The sequence below is a fragment of the Furipterus horrens genome, unplaced genomic scaffold (genome assembly GCF_987537825.1).
Source record: "Furipterus horrens unplaced genomic scaffold, mFurHor1.1.pri manual_scaffold_13, whole genome shotgun sequence".
In the NCBI taxonomy this organism is placed as follows: Eukaryota; Metazoa; Chordata; class Mammalia; order Chiroptera; family Furipteridae; genus Furipterus; species Furipterus horrens.
Genome location: NW_028327183.1, coordinates 27,749,185 through 27,771,016, shown reverse-complemented (window position 1 = coordinate 27,771,016; position 21,832 = coordinate 27,749,185). Strand labels below are relative to the sequence as shown.

The 21,832-nt window shown below is 48.0% G+C and overlaps 1 protein-coding gene across 2 annotated transcripts in view; it reads right to left on the bottom strand.

The window, feature by feature from the left end:
- Positions 1 to 21,832, bottom strand: part of ATP2C2 (ATPase secretory pathway Ca2+ transporting 2) — a 58,054-nt gene that overhangs the window by 32,212 nt on the left and 4,010 nt on the right. Inside the window, exons 2-7 of one of the 2 annotated variants that reach the window (XM_090259775.1) lie at positions 11,059 to 11,169; positions 9,043 to 9,159; positions 6,466 to 6,555; positions 5,087 to 5,122; positions 4,922 to 4,983; positions 1,592 to 1,700 (exon numbers count right to left, since the gene is read on the bottom strand). In XM_090259775.1, the coding sequence (XP_090115901.1) occupies positions 1,592 to 1,700; positions 4,922 to 4,983; positions 5,087 to 5,122; positions 6,466 to 6,555; positions 9,043 to 9,159; positions 11,059 to 11,169 (525 nt within the window). Of the gene's footprint in view, positions 1 to 1,591; positions 1,701 to 4,921; positions 4,984 to 5,086; positions 5,123 to 6,465; positions 6,556 to 9,042; positions 9,160 to 11,058; positions 11,170 to 21,832 lie in introns of those variants that run through there. The other variant, XM_090259776.1, reaches the window with a different exon arrangement.

Genomic DNA, 21,832 nt, shown 5'->3' with positions numbered 1-21,832 from the left:
GGCTTCAGGTGCGCCGCAGGAGTTGCCGGTGTTGACTACAACGTCAAACCGCCTTAGGGACTCCGGCTCCGGATTTTCTGTCGGGGTTTACTCCCTTAGCCTTTCCCCTGAAGAGGTATGCCGCAAGGCAGCGGAGGTTTTTTGGAGTCAGAGTTTTCCTTCTCTGATGTGCAGGTCATATAGCTTGTGAATAATAGGAATCAGTTTCCAACCCAGGCTAACACGCAGCCGCAGAGCACTGACCCCTTAGGAGCACGGCTTCTCCACAGCACCTGTGGCCGGTACCCTTCTCAGTGGGGCTGCCCAGCATCGGGACCCACCCAGCACCTCTGCAAGCCCCCTGTTGGGAGGCAAAGCCCGTTCTTGGTGGAGAAGTGGACAACGTCAGACTGGCTCCCCCAGCTTTCCCTGGGGATAGCAGTTTCTCCAGTGGGATCCAAGTGTCCGGACCTGCATGCTGAGTGCTGGCACAGGGGAGAGTAGAAGGCGACGGGTGCATTCCGGTGCAGAAAGGGGCACCAGCATGCACTGAGAGAGAATGCCCCCCCTCCCGCCCCAGTCCCTGCCCCACCTGGAGGTCTGAAAGTCGGGGCAGAGGGCTGGGAAAGCCTGAGGGGCCCTCTGGCCCCTGCTCCCACCAGAACATTGTAAATGTGGGGCCCAGGGTTTGCCTCGTGCCTTGTCACCTCTCCCCCCTCTCCCCCTGCCTCCAGGCCACCCTTTCAACAGCGTGCTATTAATCCTACAATTCCTGACAAAATAAATAAACCGGGCAGATAACCTGTGCTTAATCTTTTATCACTGAAAGCTTTGAAGAATTTTTAAGCACACTTGGAAGGAATCATAGAATAGATTACTCCCCTCAACAGACCGCTCTGAACTTGGCGAATGTTTTCTCAGGAACCCAGGACCACCTCTGAGGGATCGTTCTGCGAGGCCGTGGCACATGGGCACCCACGAGGCTGGGGAAACAGCTCGCCCCACACTCCGTGTCCCCAGACTGAGCAACTGTGAAAGCTTGTGCTCCTTCTGTCTTCGCTGTTCTGGTTCCCTTCTCCCTAAGCAGTTTGATACCACTTCCTTCTGACATGAGTGTGGCTGTTTCCAAAAGGAACTCTTGCCTCCTTCCTCAACCCTGCCCTGGTTCAATTTGCTGCTGTGGTCAGCTGTTAACTAGAAAGTCACACAACCATCGGTCCCCAGTCGGGGCGCATGACTAGGTTGCACGTCAGGTTCCCAGTTGGGGGCGCGCGAGAGGCAACCACACAGTGATGTTTCCCTCCCTCCCTTTCTCCTTTCCCCTCTCTCTAAAAATAAATAAATAAACAACCAAACAAATAAATTTAAAAAAAAGAAAGTCACACAACCAAAATCTGTTAGGCTTATACTTAAAACGAGAATAAGTAATTTATGAAATACAACTTGAAGAGCTTTGTGCTTGAAATGAACTTGTTTGCTGCCTCCCTGACTTGTTTGTTGCATATGTGCATATGTGCAATGTGTGTGTACACATGTGCGTGTGTGAGAGAGAATGCCTGCCTCCGATAAGCTGTGCCTGCACATCCCACCGACCAGGGTCTGGGACGCTCACCTCAGTGAGACGGATGTCCGCAGGGATCCGGTCTCCGATCGAGAGACACACGATGTCTCCGGGAACCAGGTCTCGCGCAAGCAGATGCTGGAGCTTTCCTTCCCTTATGCTGCATTCGAAATGGTAAAAAGCAAAGCACTCATGTTGGCATCCCGTTTTTATGCACTTTGATAAATTTGAGCAATGATTATAGAAACACACTTTCTCTTTCAGTTATGGGCCCATTTTTGTGCCTTCGTGGTGTTATAATTTTTTAAATTCATGTATCCTAAAAGACTTTTGAGGAAAGTGTGGCTTCTGGGAGGCCTTGGTCCTCATCGGAAAAGTGGGGCTTTCCCTGTTCACCCTGCCTGGAAACAAGGCTGGGTCACGTGGACTCCAGAGGCTTCTGGAGGTCTCAGTCAACGGTTTTAACACTTGCTTAAGGGAGCCAGGAGCTTGAATCCTCAGATAAGACACCAATCTGGTGTGCAGAGCCTTGTCAGAGCTGGGAGGAGCCCGGGACCACCTCCCCACAGGGCCATGGCCACTCCTCAGGGCCGTCCACCTTTAGACAATGAACGTGCTTCTGTGCACAGGTTCCGACTGGAATCCCACCACACACCGCCCCTCTCCCGGACGGTGCAGTGGCCCCCCAGCTGGCCTCCTGCCTCCCCTCTGGCCTCCTGCCATTCATCCTGCACACAGCAGAGAGCTCTTCAAACACAAAAATTAGATCAGAACTCCCTCTTCCCTCAAACCTGCCAATGACTTTCCGATGACCTTGGAATCAAACCCAAAGGCCCTGCGAAGGCCCTCTCAACCTGGACCTGCCCCTTTCTCACCTCCTGCTCTTGAACACACCCAGCTCTTTCTAGTCTCTAAGTCTCTGGTGACTTTGAATGCTGGGGCAGACATTCCCCTTCTCCTGGACCACAGAATTCAATCTCATTCAGGTATCTACCCTTTCCCCCCCGCAACTGTGTACTCCAGGGATGGGTCCTGACTGGTTGAGATCATTGGAGCGACCTCACCTTCTGCTCATGATTGGCTTAGGCTCTGACACGTTCTGTATCACTGGCCAAATGAAACATGAATGGACATTTGATGGGGCTGAGAAAGGTTTCCTCACTCTGTAAATACAAACACACATACACAGAGCCTCTTTTTTCTGTTTGACCTTTCATGTGTGGCTGTGATGCTTGGAGCTGTGACAGCAAACTTGGGGCCATGAGGGGAACCAGCCAGAGAACATAGTCAACAAAGCTGAGAATGGCAGACTAAAGAAATAAAAGGACCAGGCCCTGGGTGCCATCTTGAACTAATTAACCCCACTGCTGCCCCGCTTCAGATCCCTTGTCATGAGAACACAATTTCTTTGTGGTTTGTGCAGCTGAGTTTTCTGTTTCTTGTAGCCAAGAGCCCCTTTCAGATATATGTCTGCTGTTCCCCCAGCTCTTCCCATGACTGGCTCCTTCTTTTTCTCAGACCTCAGCTTAAATGTCTGCTTTTCCTTATATGTCAGAGCAGCCATTTAAAATCATCCTCACCCCTCCACTGGTCACTATTGCATCTCTGTGGGGTTTTTTGTTTTGTTTGTTTTGATTTTTGCATGGCTTTGGGTTTTGGGGCATCTTTTTGGCTTGAATACATCTGCTGCATTCCAAAACTTTATTCACTGATGCAACCAAAGCACTATTTTTCCCAGCACACAATAGGTGCTCAATTAATATTTAATGACAGCACAAAGGATGGCGGTGATGTAGGAAAGGTCTGCACAGCAGGTACTGTTCCTAATTTGTAAAACAGGCCTTGGAGACCCAGAGAGTGAGGCTGTATATCTGCGATGCTCTTTCAACTCTACCAGGCTGCCTGGGACGGCTGTTTTTGAAAATAAAACGTCTTTTAGAAGTAAAACTTCTGAGGACATCAATAATGTATCCATTCACCTAAAAGGCCAAGGCTTGATATTTAAACCTAAGATTGAATCCTCAAACCGCATCAATCATTTATGCTTCCCTTTGCTCCTATGTCTGATGGTCTTGCTCCTTCAATTATTAAGCCCAGGCATTTTTACTGCCCCCAGTGACCCTCTCTTGTTCCTACACATTATCCACTTTTTCTTTCTATTTTGTTATTTGTTATTTTCCACTTATGTTACACACACACACACACACACACACACACACACACACACACACGATCTTTCTGTCCCCTAGTCCTATGGCTCGATGGTGCCCTATGTACCCAAATACATACTAAGGTTATTTCTCAAGAATTGTCCTTCGGGAAATAGTTACTGTATGTTGAAGTCCTTCCAAAATACCTTAGGTCATGTGATACTTACGATTACACTCTTTTGAGCAGCAATGCACGTTTGGGAAGGACATGTGACCCTGAAATGACCTTAAACTATCCTAGTAGGGATGGGGGAGAAAGTTTGGCCTTCTCTGAAATCATTCCATTTTTACGAGAAGAATAAATGCGTGGAAATACGGGATACTACAAACTAAATCAAGAAAAAGCCAGGCCTACCACACGGCCTCTCCCCTGTCTGCTGGCTTCCTCTACCAAGAGCAGGAGTCCTTTCAAACACCCATGTGGCTATTTTAAGTTAAAATTCAATAAAACGAAGGATGCAATTCCTCACTTGCCCCAGCCACATTTGAAGTCCCCAGCAACCATACGTGACTAGTGATGCTGTGCTGGACAGTGCAGATTACAGAAAATTCCAGAAAGCTCTACTGCACAGTACCGAGCTAAGCTGAAATGCCCGTGAGGTATCAACAGGTATTTTTTTTGGTCATTTCTTTTTCCTTTTGAAACATCTTTGGCGAGGGCTATGTGATAACAAGCAGCGAGTGGAGATGACTGGGCGGGAAGGAGGCTGGTGGGCTGCTGAGCAAACGCCCACAGTTCATTCTCATGTCGTGCCTTCAGCCAAAGTCCCCACGCTCGGCTTGAGCGAGTTCTGCACCTCAGCCTCTCCTGAAGCCCCCCTTGAGAATGCACTGAAACCGCTGAACTCTCTCCTTTGGAAAAATGCCTACTGCTTTGCACAGTGTAGGACAGGGTTCACGGGCCACCCTCAAGCCATTTCCCACACCCGTGGCCCCCAGGCTAAGCACCCTGATGAGAGGTTAACAACAGAATGGAGGCCCAGAGAGACAGGAGGACGTGCCCAAGGACACGCACAATCCATCAGAAGAACAGAGGCCAGGCTAGAACCCCAGCGAGACATGTTTCTCCGATATCACACTACAAGGGACACAGATTTTGCCAAACTCAGCACCAGCCCACTAGCTCCTCTGATAAACCAAAATGTCCTGAGGGGGGATGCCTATGACTTACCAGTTACATTCGGGAGGAACCAGCTTGGTCAGCTCTTCCAGAGATTTCTCTGACCTGTATTCCTGGCAGGGAGCACATCAAACATGCTGTTCAAAGGTGGGAATTCCACAGAGCTCCCGTCACACCCGGGTTACGCAACTGGGACTTCAGGAAATAAATACGCACCTGGATGAAGGCGACAGTGACCACGATGAGCACGGCCTAGGGAGCAAACGGGAACGGCGTCACCACCCAGTGGCTCAGTCAGTGACTGAGTCCGTGGGAGGTGGGGGAGGTCATCGTCTTTCGAATTAAGTTTCCTTTTTTCTTGCAAAACAAGTGTACTGTGCAGAAACTTAGAAAAGAGATAAGCCAAGAAAAAGAGCAGAAAAATCACCCCAAATCTCACCACTAGAGGTTCACATTTTAGGGTACCCCCTAGATCTTTCTGCATAGACACATTTATAACACAGGACCCTATAGTACATTCTTTCTATAAACTGCCTTTTCACTTAACATATTATAAACATTCCATAACAGAAGTGGATCTAAGTTCAGCATGTTAAACAGAAGCAGCGAATTTCAGTGTGGAATGAGTCCGTTTTTGTATTTTGAAAGAGTACTTGACAGATAGAAGGAAGCTGGAATGATGTCCATCAAAAAGTGTTCGGTAGAATCCCGACAAAAAAGGTCACATATTGTGTGATTCCATTTATATAAAATATCTACAGAGACAGGGAGCAGATCGGTGGTTGCCAGAGGCCGAGGAGGGAAAATGGGGAGCAACCGTTTAACAGGTCTGGGGTTTCCTGTTAGGGCAATCAAAGTGCTTTAGGACTAGATAGAGGTGGCGGTTGCACAGCATTGTGAACGTACTAAATGCCACTGAACCGTTCACTTTAAAATGGTTGATATTTTTACATGATTTTTTTTCCCACTTAAATTAAAACATTTAAAAAAAAAGATTTTCTTTATTTATTTACTTTTAGACTGAGGGGAAGAGAGGGAGAAAGACAGGGAGAGAAACACCAGTCAGTTACGTCTGGCATACCCCTAACTGGGGACCTGACCAGCAACCCAGACATGTACCCTGACCAGGAATCAAAATAGCGACCTTTCAGTTTATGGGATGAGACCAACCCACTAAGCCACACCAGTCAGGGCTAAAAAAAAAAAAAAATTTTTTTAAAAGGTGCTCAGTGGTTCTCTCTAGGTAATGGATTATAAATAATTACCCTTTGTACCACATGCACAGCTAGGATCGGGCAATTCTGTCCCGGGACATGGGAGAGGGGGAATTAATCGCAACTGGGTTCCCAACAGCAATGAACAGAAGCCACCTGGGTGCCCACCAGGACAGTGATGGCCAAGCACCAGGATGCCTCCATAGGAGCAGAGAAGGACATGGATTTGTTTTCCTTTCTTTCTGCTGCATTTTCTACTTTTTTTCTCTACAGCCTAACTCTTTCTTCCTTGCAAAATAAATAAGCAGACACTCGGCAGGCCCCTGGGCACCAGGGATGGGGGACTGGGGGCCGGTGCCACTCCCGCTGCCACACACTCACCACGGCGATACTGATGGCGTCCTCATACTCCTTTGTGAGGATGCTCACCAAAGCAGAGGCCAGAAGCAGCAAGATCAGCGGGTTCTTAAACTGAAAAATGGAAGGAGAGGGGTGAGCGCTTGTCTGTTCTCGCACGGAGCAGCCCTGGCTTCTCACGGGGCAGCAGTGTGTGTGACGCCGTTCCCCACAGCCAGGCTTCCAAGCCAACAATGAGTGACCCAAGGGCTGGGGCGAGGAGACCACCGCCGTCCAGTTGTCCTCTTCCGCCTGAAACGCCCCACAGCATTTTCACTGACATTGGCTTCCTGGGAGGCACACAGCTAACAGGAAACAGTGCCAATGGGGAGACACACCACGTGCCATGAGTGTTGCCCTGGCCATGGAACATCAGACTTTCTGGGTCGTGGACCCCCTTCTAAGCCCCCCACACAGGGAGACAGGCAGCAAGGGGCTTGTTGAAATGTGCTGTGTGGAGAGGAACTCACAATATGCTGGAGAAACAGCAACAATAAAAACAAACAATCTTTATCGGGCACATGTACCTGTTATTATTCCTGTTGGATAAGGGAGCCACTTGAGGCTCTGAAAGAAACTGAACTTCCCAAGGATTCATTTAGGTCAGGCTGACTCCCAGACCTGCGCACGGAACTGCTGCACTCCCACCAGGGCCAACTTAGAGATACAGGGCGGGCACGGGGCAGCCTTTACTGAGCACCTTAACGTGTGCTAAGCTTTCTTCTTCTTATGTAAAACTCAGAACCGCGTTTATTCATCCCACGTTCTAGACAGGGAAACTGGGGCTCAAGGAAGTTCAGCAACTTGCTCACAGTCACAAAGCTGGAAGGTGGGACTTGAGCCCTGACAGCCTGACGCTGATATGCCGTTGCCTCATGATTCCAGGGCAACCTGTCTTGGTCATGCTTAGGTTGAATTCCTAATGGTGAGTCTTCTGAGGTGGAGAAGTCGGGGTGCCCTGTGAAGTGACGAGTCCCTGTCACTGCAAGAGGCGGGCACACGCCAGGTGCTCGGTGAAAGTGAAGAATTAATGAGTGAGTGCTGACGGACCTTCTGCACTCCTCAAGGGGGTGGGGAGTGATCCTGCAAGGATTCCCACAGATGCAATAAACATGTGCCCCACTCTTAGACGGAGAGGAGGTTTTATTTCTGGAAAGGCCCTGGCTAGAAGCTGGAGGAGAGCCCTTGGTACAGGGTACTGACCAGGTAGAGGCAGGAAGGCCGATGGCTGGGGAACTGGGGGAGTGGGTCCTAAAGGAAGGGGCAGGCGGGGCAGACCTGAGGAGGCTGAGCGGTAGCAGGAAAATGTCCCCCACAGCCAGTACGTCAGCCTCCCTCCGTGAACTCCACTTCCAGGAACATCCACAGCCTCCTTCCAACACTTCAGTTCCAGAAAGCTTCTGGGCTAGCCAGAGGCACCTGCACACCCAGAAGACTACTTTGCTGCCAATATGTGTCCATGGATGACATCCCCAGTGCACTGAGGACCAACCAATGAGCAGGGTGGGGCCCGGAGGAGCGTGGAGGCTGAGGATGCTCCAAGGAGCACTGCGATTGGTCCCTGAACCAACAATCAAGAAAGTTTTAAATGCTGAGCCAATAGAACGCAGACTCATGAAGCCTGGGGGGTGGGGGGTGGGGTGAGGGGGGTGCACAAGAGACAGGAGAGCCAGGTAGCAGAAGGCCAGGGAGGGAAACCAGGGCAATCTGAATGCCTTCAGGTATCTGGGAAATTCTACCTGCTAACTGGGGCTTTCTGAGCTGGTATTGGGTGGGTGATGTGGATGTTAACTTCTAGATGGTAACTTGCAGCCATATCTATTTCAAATGTTTCTTTCCTCTTCCCAGTCACTCCCAGGCATTTGATTTGTGCGCCCTGCATTCAGCACCCTGCCTGCACCCACAGCAGCGATTCAGAGGGCAGGGGCCTGGAGCCAGGTGCCTGGCTTCACTGCCCAGCATGGCCACTTACTGCTGTGTGACTTCAGGCTCCAGGTGCCAGATAAACAAAGGCCACCCAGTTAAATTGGAATTTCAAATAAACAAGAATTTTTTGGGGGGTGGGGTGGGGATAAGTAGGTCCCATGCAACATTTGGGACCTGCTTCTACTAAAAGATCGTTTTTTGTTTATCTACCTGAAATTCACATTTAACAGGACATTCTGTGTCTCTATTTGCTAAACCCTGCAACTCACACATCTGGGGAAATATTTCAATTTCTTTGTATCTACCCATCTCACCACAGAATGGGGATCAGGAGGAAGACAAAGTTAATGTTTACTTATTTACTTAGCAGCGTGTCCAGCAGGCAGAAAACCCTCTATGAATGTAACAACTCCTGTTCTCCACCATGGCTGCCTGGGGAGTTAGTGATGTGCTCCTGGCCGCCCCTCCTGCTGGCTAAGATCCGCCTGCACAAAGGGGAGCCTTTCTTATCTTTATAGGACAGCTGCCCCGCACCCTGGGACCTGTCCAAGGACACCCTCAGTCAATATTTGAAGAATGAAAGCCTGCCTCGCCCTCCCCAGTTACACATGCAGGGAATGATGCCCCCGGTCCTACCTGATCAAGATATTTCTTCCACACAGGTTCAGTGTTGTCAGCGACAAACTCGTTCCAGCCGTGGACCAGCCTGCGCTGTGTCACCGAGAACTCTGACAGCCCATTCTGTAAGTCCACCTGGAGAGAGATGGTCAAGCACAAGCTCACCGGTGGGGCAGTAACTACAGAATCCCCACTCTGGAGCCAGCCATTTGCATGATGGACAAGGAAAACGGGCTGTCCACAACAAAGAGGGCACTTGTGCAAAGACCACAAGTGAACAGGAGCAGAGAGAGAAAGAAAAGCCAGAGTCTCATTCTTCCTCAATTAGACCATATGGTTACCCTACAGTTACAGCAGAAAAACACCCAGGCCTAAATTTCAACAAGTGCAATTGTCGCACGCAAATGCAGAAACACACTTAATTTACTTTCTTCTTGAAAAAAAAAAAAAGCCTTGGGAATGTAAAATGGTACAGCCACTGTAAAAAACAGTATGGAGTTTCCTCAAAATATTAAAATAGAACTACCACGCGACCCAGCAATTCCACTTCTGGGTATAGATACACCAAGAGAGCTGGAAGTGGATCTCGAAGAGATATTTGCAGACATTACTTGCAGCGTTATTCTCAATAGTCAAAAGGTGGAAGCAGCCCAAGGGTTGGTCATCCATGAATGAACAAGCCAGTGACAAAAAGGCAAATAACGCATGATTCCACTTATCTGAAGTGTCATAGAGTAGTCAGACTCATAGAGGCGGAAGGGTCGGTGCCAGGGGCTGGGAGGAGGCAGGGCTGGGACTTATTGTTCAATGGGCACAGTGTTTTGCAAGATGGAAAGAGTCCCCAACAATTTAGTGCACTCATCCCTACTGAACTGCACACTGGCAAATGCTTATGATGCTAAACTTTATGTTGTGCATTTTACCACAGTTAAAAATAAAATCTAAACAAACAACAACAGAAACAAAGCCTGTCCCTAGAAACAATACTAGCTAAAACTATTATATCGTGCACACATTGTGCCAGACAAAATTTCAAGCTCTTTACACAAACTAACATTAAAATAGCTAATTTGATTCAGGAATTGTGTATGGGAACTTCATTGTTCTGGTTGCTGCAAAGGTATCCTCGTTTTTAAAAACAAGACAGGTCTACCAGGTGGTAGAGGTGATATGGAAGCTGATTGATTTCCAGATCCCTTTCAATAGAGAAAGAAATTCAAGCTCATTTGCTAGGTAGGGTAAAATTCTAGGCAAGGGAAAAATAACTCCTTTCCCTCTCCAAATACCCAGAAGCAGGACTCGAATTTAAACAGGCTTCTGAATTACTCTCAAGGAAAGGCGGGCGTGAAACATTGACACCCGACTTTCTTGGAATTGTGGCATGGGTCGTTTTATTAGTCAGCTTTTATTTGCTTTCCACAAGTGTGGCTGGTTATGAGTGAACACACAAACACATTGTGTTTGCTCAGTTTCCTAGGTAAAGAAAATGAAAAATATAAAATAAGCAACATCTTTTAGCCTTAGAGGAGAGCTTTGTGGAGTGGGGGTATTTGTTTTGTTTTGGGGTCTTATTTGTTGGTTGGTTTGCACTGGTCAGCAATTCAAATTCACTTGAGAAACTTGTGAGAACTTGGTTTCTGTAACCGGGACACTGTGGATGACAAAGGATGAAGGGTGTGAATAGGAGACAGTTAAGCGTTTGAGCTTTGGACACACCTCCGCCTGTGCTACTGTGTGTACCCGCGTGGCTTACGCTTCTCTATGTCTGATCAAGAGAAACACGTAATCAAGTGTTTGGGGGGGGCGCCTGTTCTCTGGGAAGGGCCTCACGAGAGTTCGCTCCATTGACATCAAGGTTGATAATATTTCACATGGGTCATCAGAATGGTTCAGCTTCCGCAGTATTTTTCTCAACGAGATAACAAAATGTATTATAGCACAGAATTCTAAAGCAGCTTTCAGGACCCTGTGTTTCTCTCTGCTTCATCTACAAACTTTCCCACAATAGGCATTAAATTCAAATTCAATTCTTACACAAAACGCTTTGGCCAGATCCTCTCTGTGGCACTTGCTCGCCTCCTTGGGTGGCAGAGCTACCACTGCCTTCTCTTTTTCGATGGCTTTCAACTCACATTCTTCATCAAGCTGTAAAAAAACCAAGATGGCTGTTAAGCAAGTTGAGGTTTGGTACTGATGCGTCTTTTAAAAATGTAACAGGCACATAGAAAATGTGTATATCTTAAGTATACAGATCGAATTCTCACAAACTGATCCATATAACCAGCCTCCACATCAAGAACACGACATTGGCCCTGGCTGCTGTGGCTCAGTGGATGGAGCGTTGGCCTGCGAACCAAGTGTCGCTGGTTCAATTCCCAGCCAGGGCACCTGACTAGGTTGCACGTGAGGTCCCCAGTTGGGGGCACGAGTGAGAGGCAACCAAACAGTGATGTTTCTCTCCCTCTCTTTCTCCTTTCCCCTCTCTCTAAAAATAAAATAAACAAACAAACAAATTAATAAAAAAAAAAAAGGAACATGACATTACTGGCCCCCAGAAGCTCCTGCATGCTACCTAACCACCTGGAGAGATATGCCTACCGTGATCTCTGTCATAGAGTAGTTTTGCCAGAGTTTGAACTTTATATAACTGGTGACATATAATATATACTGTTTCACATCTGGATTCTTTCATTCAGTGTTGTTAGTGAGAGTCACACAGGATATTACAACTAGCAATGGTTTGCTAATTTTCATGGTTGCATAGTATTCCACTGAACAAACAAAGCAGCCCCCCACCACTACCCATGGTTTTGTCTATCCATGGTTTCAGTTACCCATAGTCAACCATGGTATAAAAATATTAAATAAAAATTCCCCCAAATAAACAATTTATGAGTTTTAAATTGCTCATTCTTCTGAGTAGTGTATTGAAATCTCACACTGGCCCACTCCAGCCCTCCTGGGACATGAATCTTCCCTTTGTCCAGTGTATCCAAATTGTACACACTTCCCACACATTAGTCACATATCTGTCTTGGTTATCTGTTGACTGTCCCTATATCATAGTGCTTGTGTTCAAGTAACCCTTATTTTACTTAATAGTAGCCCCAAAGCACAAGAGTAGTGATGCTGGCATATTGGAGATGCCAAAAGAAAAAGTCATAAAGTGCTTCCTTTAAGTGGAAAGGTGTGGAATGTACAGGGGAAAATGAGGTATATATAGGATTCGGTACTATCGGAGGCTTCAGGCATCCACTGGGGGTCGTGGAACATATGCAAGTAATGATGCTGAACACTGGGTGTTTCCAGTTGTTGGCCAATATTGATGTATCTGTTTGTAAAGCAACCTTATTTAACAGAATTGGAACTTACAAAGCTGACAGAGCAGGGCAACAGTTTCCATATTTAGAACCTTGACCTTTTGGGATTCTCAATCAAGCATGCAGCATATTATAGAGGGTGCCCCCTGATGGTGACAGGTAGTATCACAGCCTGTTCTCTGAGCCGTTGGGAATAATCCAAGAAAAGAGGGGAACCCAGCTGAGTTCTGAGTGTCTGACAGGCCTGGGAAGAAGCCATATGAAACATCTGGAGGGCATGGGGTGCTATGACACAGAGGAGACCTCAGAATCAGGAAAACATGAAGTGTTTTTGCCAAATTATTCTGAGTATTCCTATACCCAGGACATGATAATCATCTTTTCTTTTCCCACCAGGTTGTTGGGCTCTGGGAAGGAGGAAGGGGAGAAAAGAATTGGCTAATCTCTTCCCTCTTCCTTCAGCTGGAACAGAGGTGGCAAATTCCTCCTTTCCTTCTTGCCAGCTCACTCTGCTCCAATACACACACACACAGACACACAGGGGGTCTCCCAAATGCCTAACTTGCTTAGAAATGCTCTGCTAACCACATCCATTCCTGGGGGAGCTCCTCACTTACACTGGCAACCAGGAAGCACAACAGTGATTACACAGGTTATTCAACAGGCTCCACCATTGTCATGAGCTTTGAGTCACGGTTACGGTCACTGTACAAGATTTACTTTTAAGAAAATTGTGCCTCACAGCACGACACAGAAAGTTTCTTTTGTCCCCAAGAGCTGGTTCCATCATAGCAGATAAAGTGCTCACTTCTTGTGCACACCACAGACAGAGGTGTCCTGGGGTTTTAGGACCTGACCCCATGGATGGTCTTGTTTCTCTCATTTCTTTCCAGCCTTGACCACAGCCGATTCACCTTTTGTATAGCACCCCAAGTGACCCTACAAAGTGTAAATCCAGTCTCCTCCCCCACACCCAGCTCTCTCTCTCTCTCTCTCTCTCTCTCTCTCTCTCTCTCACACACACACACACACACACATACACACCATGCTTGAAACACTTGGAGAAATTCCAGTTGTTTTCAGGAGAAAAACTCAACAGTCTGAAGACTGTTGAGTCTTCAGAAACAGCTCCAGCAGACCCCATGCGCTCCTTTCCGGGGCCCTGGTCCCATGTGGGCAGCTGCGCATCCAGCTAAGAGCCCACTGCACAGCCCAGGAGACGTGGTGCTGTCTATTGGAGGAGTCCCGTGTGCCCCTAGGAATGGGCTTCTCCAGTGGCCCTGAAGGAGCCCCATGTACGTTTTCATGGCTCCCACATCATCCTCTAAGACAGGGATTCTCAGCCAGGGGCAGTTTTGCCTCCAGGAGGCTTGGACAATGTCTGGAGACAAGTTTGGTTTTCATAACTGGGGCGTGAGGGTGGGTAGAGGCAGACATGCTTCCAAGCACCCTACAATGCACAGGACAGCCCCCCACAACAAGGAATGATCTGGAACAAGTGTCGGTAGTACCGAGGGTAAGGAACTGCTTTTCAGATAGATAGATTAGTCTTGACATCTTCCCAGACCAGATTAGTCAGCCTGCTCTACCCTCTGTGCATCCTGGACATCTCCTTGATGTCACCTACACCATCACCGACAAGTGATTATTACTCTGGAAGCTGGGGCCAGTGTCTGGTACCCAGGGCTGCTCCCCAAGCATTTGTCAATCAGAGCTCAGGGCACCATTGGAAAGCACACGCAGTCAGTTCCACTGGATGGGGGACTGGGTACATGCTCTCACACACAAGCCTCAGTTTACCCTTATTGTCAGTGTTGCCCAGGAGACAGTCCAGTCCACTGGCCAGTGGGTTACCTTGGGTAAGTGACAACTGATGTGAGTGTATTTTCCTCATCTGTGAAATGGGGACCATGGTGTCTACCTGGTCATACTCTTGCAGAATCAAGCAAGTGCATGTATGTCGATGGCTTGGTGTAGCCCAGACCTACTGTGAGCTCCCAGGAAATGCTGGTTCGATACCTGCTGTGGGGACCAGGCCTCTGGCACTTGGCTGGAAATGCAGTGAAGGTGACATTGCTTGGGTGGTTCAACTATGTTTAGGAAACTCAAGAAGAGGAAGCAGCAGAGTGCAAGAGAAAGAGCACAGTGGTTAGAATGGCACAGACCGGGTTCAAATCCTGCTGTCACTGACCAGCCCTGTGAGCAGGGAGGAGAGTCTGTGTGTCTTTGGGGAGGTTTGAAGAAATAAAATATATAATAAAAAAATCCAATTCTGTAAACATACTTCACATATAGCAGGTGTGTTCAGTAAATATTCCACAAAGGGCCAGCAACCTAAAGAACCAGAGGGACCCAGGGGGTGTGGTGGCCCCAGCCCTGGTGGAGACAGCTTCTCTCTGTGACCTTGTCTTGCTGGCGACTGCGTTTCTCTGGGAGGTCAAGGATTCCATGAGGGGGGTCTAAAAGATTCATAAATACTTGAATCTATGTGTTTTTAATAAATGCTGTAACTACAGGTAGGAAAATTTGCAGGTCCATCAACAGATAATTTTTTTTAAAAGGTGGTCTATTCATACACTGGAACATTATTCAGCTGTAAAAAGGAAGGAAATTCTGACACATGCTATATGGAAGTATCTGAGTGAGACAAGCCAGTCACAAAAGGACAAATATTGCATGATTCCACTTAAATGAGGTGTCTAGAATAACCCAGTTCATAGAGTCAGAAAGAAGAATGGTGGCTGCCGGGGGCTGGGGGAGGAGGAAGGGGGGTTAATATTTAATGGGGACACAGTTTCAGTCAGGAACAATGAAAACGTTCTGGATACGGATGGTGGAGACGGCTGTGCAACACTGTGAATATACTTAATGCTGCCGGACCATACACCTAAACACTGTTAAGATGGTGAATGTTGTATGTATTTTACCACAAAAAAAAAAATCCAGAACAACAACAACAAAAATATCAAAGAACCCAGTCTCCTGCCTGCGTGGGTCCAGACCAGCAGGAGTTCCCACCCTTTCTCAGGAACCCGTGGGCCCTGAAAGGCACAGGGCTGCCCAAGTGCTGGGAACCTGCGTGGCTGGGTGGGGAGGGGCAGGGACAGGCAGCCTGGAGGGGGAGAGCCTGGCTGAGGAGACTCCTAACGTGGGGGGAGCCTGAGCCCCAAGTGGGAAGGCACCTATGCACTCCCAGGTGTGTGACCAAGAAAACTGAAAACTAGGACTCAGATAAATACATGTTCATGGATGTTCATAGCAGCACCATGCACAACAGCTCAAATGTCCAACAATGAATCATGGATAAATAAAATGTGCTCTATCCATACAATGGAATATTATTCAGCCAAAGATGGAGTGAAGTGCTGATACATGCTGCGTTACGAATTGAACTGTGTCCTCTCAAAACACATACCTTGAAGTCCTAACTCCCCATGCCTGGGGGAGGGGGGATGGGGATGGGGAGAGACTGCTGATGGGTCTGAGGGTGCCTTTAGGGGTGACAAAAATGTTCTGAAACCCTCTCTTGGAGTTTCCACTAGAAGTAGTGGTCACACAACATTGTGAATGTCCCGGATGCCTTTGAACTGGTCATTTTAAAATGGTTAATTTTATGTTATGTGAATTTCACCTCAATAAAATGAAAAATTAGGCCATTGACAGGTTACAGATAGGAAGTGCCTCCACAACCTCGAACTCCCTGGAGGTCTCAGACCCTTCTGACCTCTGCCCCGCCCCACCCCCGGGCCCGCCACCCCGGCTCCCAGGTCTCCACTCTCTCCCCACGAGCACTTCAGTGCTGTTTAGGGTTTGCCACCTTAAACAGAACCTCCTGTCCGGCTCACACACTGGAGACGGCCACACTCACTCCTCCCATCTGCCACAGTGTAGCTTGGAAACAAGGCGTCTACACAGGCCGCCTCTGAGTTTTCGCCTCCCACCCACTTCTCAGCCCACTTCCCAGCCCACTTCCCGGGCTCTCCCTCCTGTGTCCCGGGGCGGCTGGGACGCAGCCCAGGACCTGGAACCTCACCAGCAAGGTGTCACTCTGTCTCACTGCAAGGCTGTCATTCTCAGAAAGCAGAGCCCTTGGACCCACGCGGACTGAGCACGTGGCCTCTGTCCCCTCCCGCCATGTGGGCGACCTGCTCAGGACACCCAGGTGTGGCTCTCTCACTCCCTGAAGAGCACACAGCTTGTAAACGTCTGTCCGGTTTGAATCACAGCATGATCCGTGGGTAACGAGAGTAGGACATCCGGGTGGCAGTCGGCTGCTCCTGGGGCACCCGTGACTCTCACTTCCTGTCAAACCTGATTCAGGGGGAGCCACCCCTCCCTTCTCCTTTGTGTCTCCTTTTCTTAAAGTGTTTTTTAAATTAAGGTGAGATCCACATAATGTAAAATTAATCATTTTAAAGAGTTCAGTGACATTTAGCACATTCCCAGTGTTGTCCAACTGCCGCCTGTATCTAGTTCTAAGACACTCCCATCACCCCAAAAGGAGACCCCATCCCCATTATTAGTCACTCCCGTTCCTCCCCCCACCCCCAGCTTCTGGTGACCACCAATCTGCTGTCTGTCTCTACAGATTTACCGACTCTGTATATTTCACATGGAATCACACAGTATGTGACCTTTTGTGCCTACTTTGTGACCCCCAAAGCAAGGCTGGCCCACGGCAGACAGACACACACCAGCATCCCAGGGCAGGTGATGGTGAGCGGGCCTTCCTGATCCCCAAGGAAACAGCATGGAACGGGGACGTCTTAGGGTGTTTTCACCAAGCAAAGAGCTCAGTGCCAACATTTAACCTAGTGGAGGCTTCCGGAGGGAACCGCACGGGGCAAACATGGCATCGCTGAGAGATGAGCTGGCTCGGCAAGCGAGCAGGTGGCAGCTGGGGGCGGAGCAGACTACCTGAGCCAGAACTGAGCTTCCTCTGCCCTTTCATCCGGCTCAGAGAGTCAGTTCATTTCAAATACTGACTTAGATCCCAATGATTGCTTCCGTGTTTAATGACTGACACAAACAGTTATTTCTTCAACATATTTGTCCAAAACCTCACCTTGGCTGCTTCGGTTTTCTCCTCCTGAAAGGGGCTGCAAAGCTGGAGAACCACTGGGATCTTATAGAAATACACCTGCCATGGCTTGTCCCCAGGCCTACTGAGGAGTGGGGCCTGGCCATCAGGATGCCTAAAAGCCCCAGGTGATTTTAATACGCAGTCAGAGCTAAGCTGAGGACACCTGGCTGGGAGATGCATTCAAACAGCACCCCCATGGAGTCCTGTCTCAAGGGGCCACCATGCTGAAAGGCGGAGAAGCCCATGGCCAACAGGCCAAGCACTAGGCGGGGAGTGCCCGGGGTCCCGGGAGAGCCATGGGAGTCCAAGCAGGGAAGGAAGGTCCTTCTGCTTCCTGGAGGAGGAGTGAGGGTGAGGCCCGGGGCAGCAGGTGTCCCCAAATCTTTCTAGAAGTTGGAAAGTCAAGGGAAGGAAATGGACAATGAAGGGGTATCCAAGAAAGGCTAACATCATAATGGCGATAAAACAATACAACCCTACCTACAGTAATCAATACGAGTGATACAGCAGATATTCGCTATCAGACATCCTGCCCAGCATTTGACCTGTACGATCTCATTTAGTCACTACAGCAGCCCTTTCAGGTGGACACGGTTTTTACCCCCATCCTACAGGTGAAGAAATGCTAAACCGGATGGCTCCCCAGCCAGCATCTCCAGTCACTGCTCTATAAAAACATGAGAAAATGTCATCGTGTGTTTTGTGTGTTGCGCAGATGAAGGAAACAGACAGCAAAATATGACTTTCTGAGTCTTCCAAGCAGAGAAGAGGGAGAGGATGGTGAGTGTAGGAGATAAGCAGAACTTGAATAATGTTCCCAAATAACTTCCACATCCTAATCCCCAGAACCCATGAATATGTGACTTTACATGGCAAAAGGACTTTGAATATATGATTTAGTTGGGGATTTTGTGTGTGTTGGGGGGAGATGATTCTGGATGATCCAGGTGGGCCAATATCAGCACAAGGGTCAAGAGTCCAAATTTGGTTTCAAAATCAAAGACCTAGATTCCATGTTCAGAGGGGGAAAAAAGAATGTGATGAGCATTTAGAACAGAAATAAGACCAGGAACAAGATCTCTGACACGAGAGAGTTCAAGATACAGAAACTATACACAATGGCACCAATCTCTTTAGCAACTATCTTACTTCTCTGAAGCCAGAACAGGATACACCAAAAGACAAATCAGTGTATTTGACGCCATCCGCCCGGGCCCCACATTGCTCTCACTCTCCCTAGGAGAATACCCTTCTAAACGCCCCTTCAGCATCTCCAGAAGCTGAGTCTTCTGGACACATACACAGGACCTCAGGGGGCAGACAGGCACAAGCCACCACAAAGCCCTATCGACGGGGCCTGGCTCCACACTTCAGCAGATATCAAGGGCCATGAAAATAAACTTATTCATATCTTAAAAAAAAAAAAAAGATCATGAAAGATTTTTATGATCATTTCCCTATATGGAAAACATTAACTATATACTGAAGCATAACTTACATAGTCATGTGCACCAGCCGTGTGTACCTGGTGCCTTTGTGCACATGCGTACACCTGACGACCCCCACCCCTCCCAGGATGCAACACTGAACCTCTCCAGCCCCTGGAAGTTTTCCTCGTGCGCTGTCCTGGCTGAAGTCCTGCAAAAGCTGACCAACGTTTGGACTTCTACCAACAAGGACTTGCTCTGCCTATTTTGGAACCCACATACAAATGAAACCATACTTATGTACTCTTACATCTGGCTTCTTTTTTTCAATGTCATTTTAGTGAGATTCATCTGTGCTGTTCCATGAACATGGTTCCATAACTGTAATTCAATCTCTTTTGTTGCTATGTAGTAATTCAAATATTCCATTGCAGGGATATTCCCTAATTTATTTAACTATTTGCATGTTGTTGGGCACTTAATTTGTGTCTAGTTTGGCCCATTATACATAACATTGCTCTGAATAGTCTCTGAGCAGATATAAGCCCTCAGTTATCCTGGGCACATACCCAAAAGTGGAACTGCTGGGTCACAGGTATACACTCCTTTAGTTATAGTAGACACTGCCAAGGGGTGGTACCACTAGCAATAGACTGGGAAGAAAAAAGGAAAAGGTGCACAATATTGTAACACATTAGCCTTCTGTAAAGCAAAAAGGAGAAGAATACATATTTGCTTGTTTATAAGCACACCTCAAACAGGGCCTGGAAGACAGAGGTGGTGAGAGACTCTGACTAGACACCCTTTTGTACTTTTCTGAACCTTAAACCACAGTAAGAATTGATGATTCAAAGAGGGAAAAACCAGTGCTGATGAAACCTGGGAGCAGAGCCAGTGCAGGAGGGTAGGGGGCTTCCTAGTAACAGGGATGCTCAGAAAATGAAAGAGCAGAGGAGCAGATGTTAACTCAGGAGGGTGGAGAGAGGAAAAGCCCCGGGCAGGGCACAGAGTGGGTAAAGGCTGCACCCAGAGGAGCCAAAAGGAGGCGGCTCTGAGCTCTGTGGAGCACAGAAGACAGGAGGCTCAGAGCCTGGCCAAGAGTATCACAAATGAACTCAAGGGCCTGTGCAGCACCTTTTAATGTTAGCAGGGTAAACCCTCTAAATGCAGCAGACTAGGGGGCGGGACTACCACCAGGCCCACATCTCACTAATCTGGGCTCTCTTTCTAGTTATCCTGGCTACCAGTTGTGTGACTCAGCAACTCCCCCAACTTCTCTCTGTGTCTGTTTCTTCCTCTGTAAAATGGGAATAAGGAGCCCCATACTGAGGCTTGCTGAGGCAGGCAGGGCTTCTTCCATTCCAGCCTCAGGTCAGGATGGGTTTCAGAGATGTTTCCCAGTTCTCGAAATTATATCTTGGTACTGTTTGTGATGAGTGTGTGTGTGTGTGTGTGTGTGTGTAATGGCGGTGTGCCCCCAGGCAGCAAAGACCTACAGTAGAACAAAATGAGACACCCAGAATGTGCATCTTGTTTACAGGTGGCCAGTGCAGTCAGGGGCCAAGTGAGGACACGGCCAGGCGAGGTGGTGGCCAGTTCAACCAGGAGCCAACAGTTGGTTGGCAAGGTGAGGAGACTGGTTACGTACAGGGAGATTGTGCGATAAGTGAATATGACGAGGACAATGGGCACTGCGCTTCTCACTGTTGGGGAAGGGAGTTACAAAACAGAAGGAGCTGGCACTGACCCTGTGGAATATACTGGATTGGAATCCATGGTTTTACACACGCACACGCACATATGCGCACACACACATCTCCTCCAAGAGGGCTCAGAAGCTGCAACACCCCAATAGCATGAGCACACCTCGCTCCAAATCTGGTTCTCAATCCCATTCTCTCAGTAAAAAGAGTCAAAAATCCTGGGAGAAATGGCTGAACTGGGGAAGGTACCAAACAAGCCTGGGATTCCTCTTAATGCCAGGAAGTAGGGATGTGCTCAAAGAAGGATGAAAAAAAGGTCCAGAATTCAGAGATGTCACCATGAAGGGGCTCCTGTTGGTCAAATATGGGACAACGTGAGCATGAAAATAAAAGATAGGGACCAATTTCCACATCTTAATAAATGAGGAATCCATGACTTCACAATGATACATGAATGAACACATAAATGACCAAATAAGCAGAAGAAAGGAGTAGCTCTTCCTTACACCGAACACCAGGTCATAAACGAGGGAGGGATAATAGATCAGAACACTACTGTTTAGCAGACATTGTAAAAGTAATCGACTCGGTCAAGGTTCATCAACGGATGCTAAAACCAAAGAGGGAAAATGGTCTGGAGAGGAAATATGCTAGTGACACAGCCTCAGCGTGTCTCTCCATGAAATGCTTGTTAATTACAATGGGGAAAACAGCAACTTGATAGAAGAAACCTGGCCAGTAGGTGTAGAGAAAACTCCAGCATAGAATTCAGGCAGCCCCGGATCCGATTCCCGGGAGAGTGATGTGACCCTGGACAAGTTACTGCACTCTCTAAGCCCCAGATTTCTGCAGGCATGTTTGTAAGGATTCAAAATAACATGGTGCCTCCACAGATGTTCACTGGAACGTTGTTCTAATCATTAAAATAGGAAACCGTCTAAATGTCCATCGATAGGGGGCGAGTTAAATAAAAATGCCTACACAGCAAGGAAACTGCTCCTAACTTGTATATACTGCAGGAATGGCTCTATGTGTGTTTTTAAAAACATACAGAGCTGGATGTGAATAATAATTACTGTGATCAGGTGCTGCCTGAAATGCTTTATCCCATCATTCTACTCCACAACAGTTCTCTGACATGTGTGCAGTATGACCTCGCTGTACCGAAGGAAAAACAGAGACATGGCAAACTGAGCAATTTGCTCCAGGGCTGACTGCTGACAAGTGTGCGTCCAGGGGGCCGATATCACAGACTCTAATGCTCCTAACCACTGC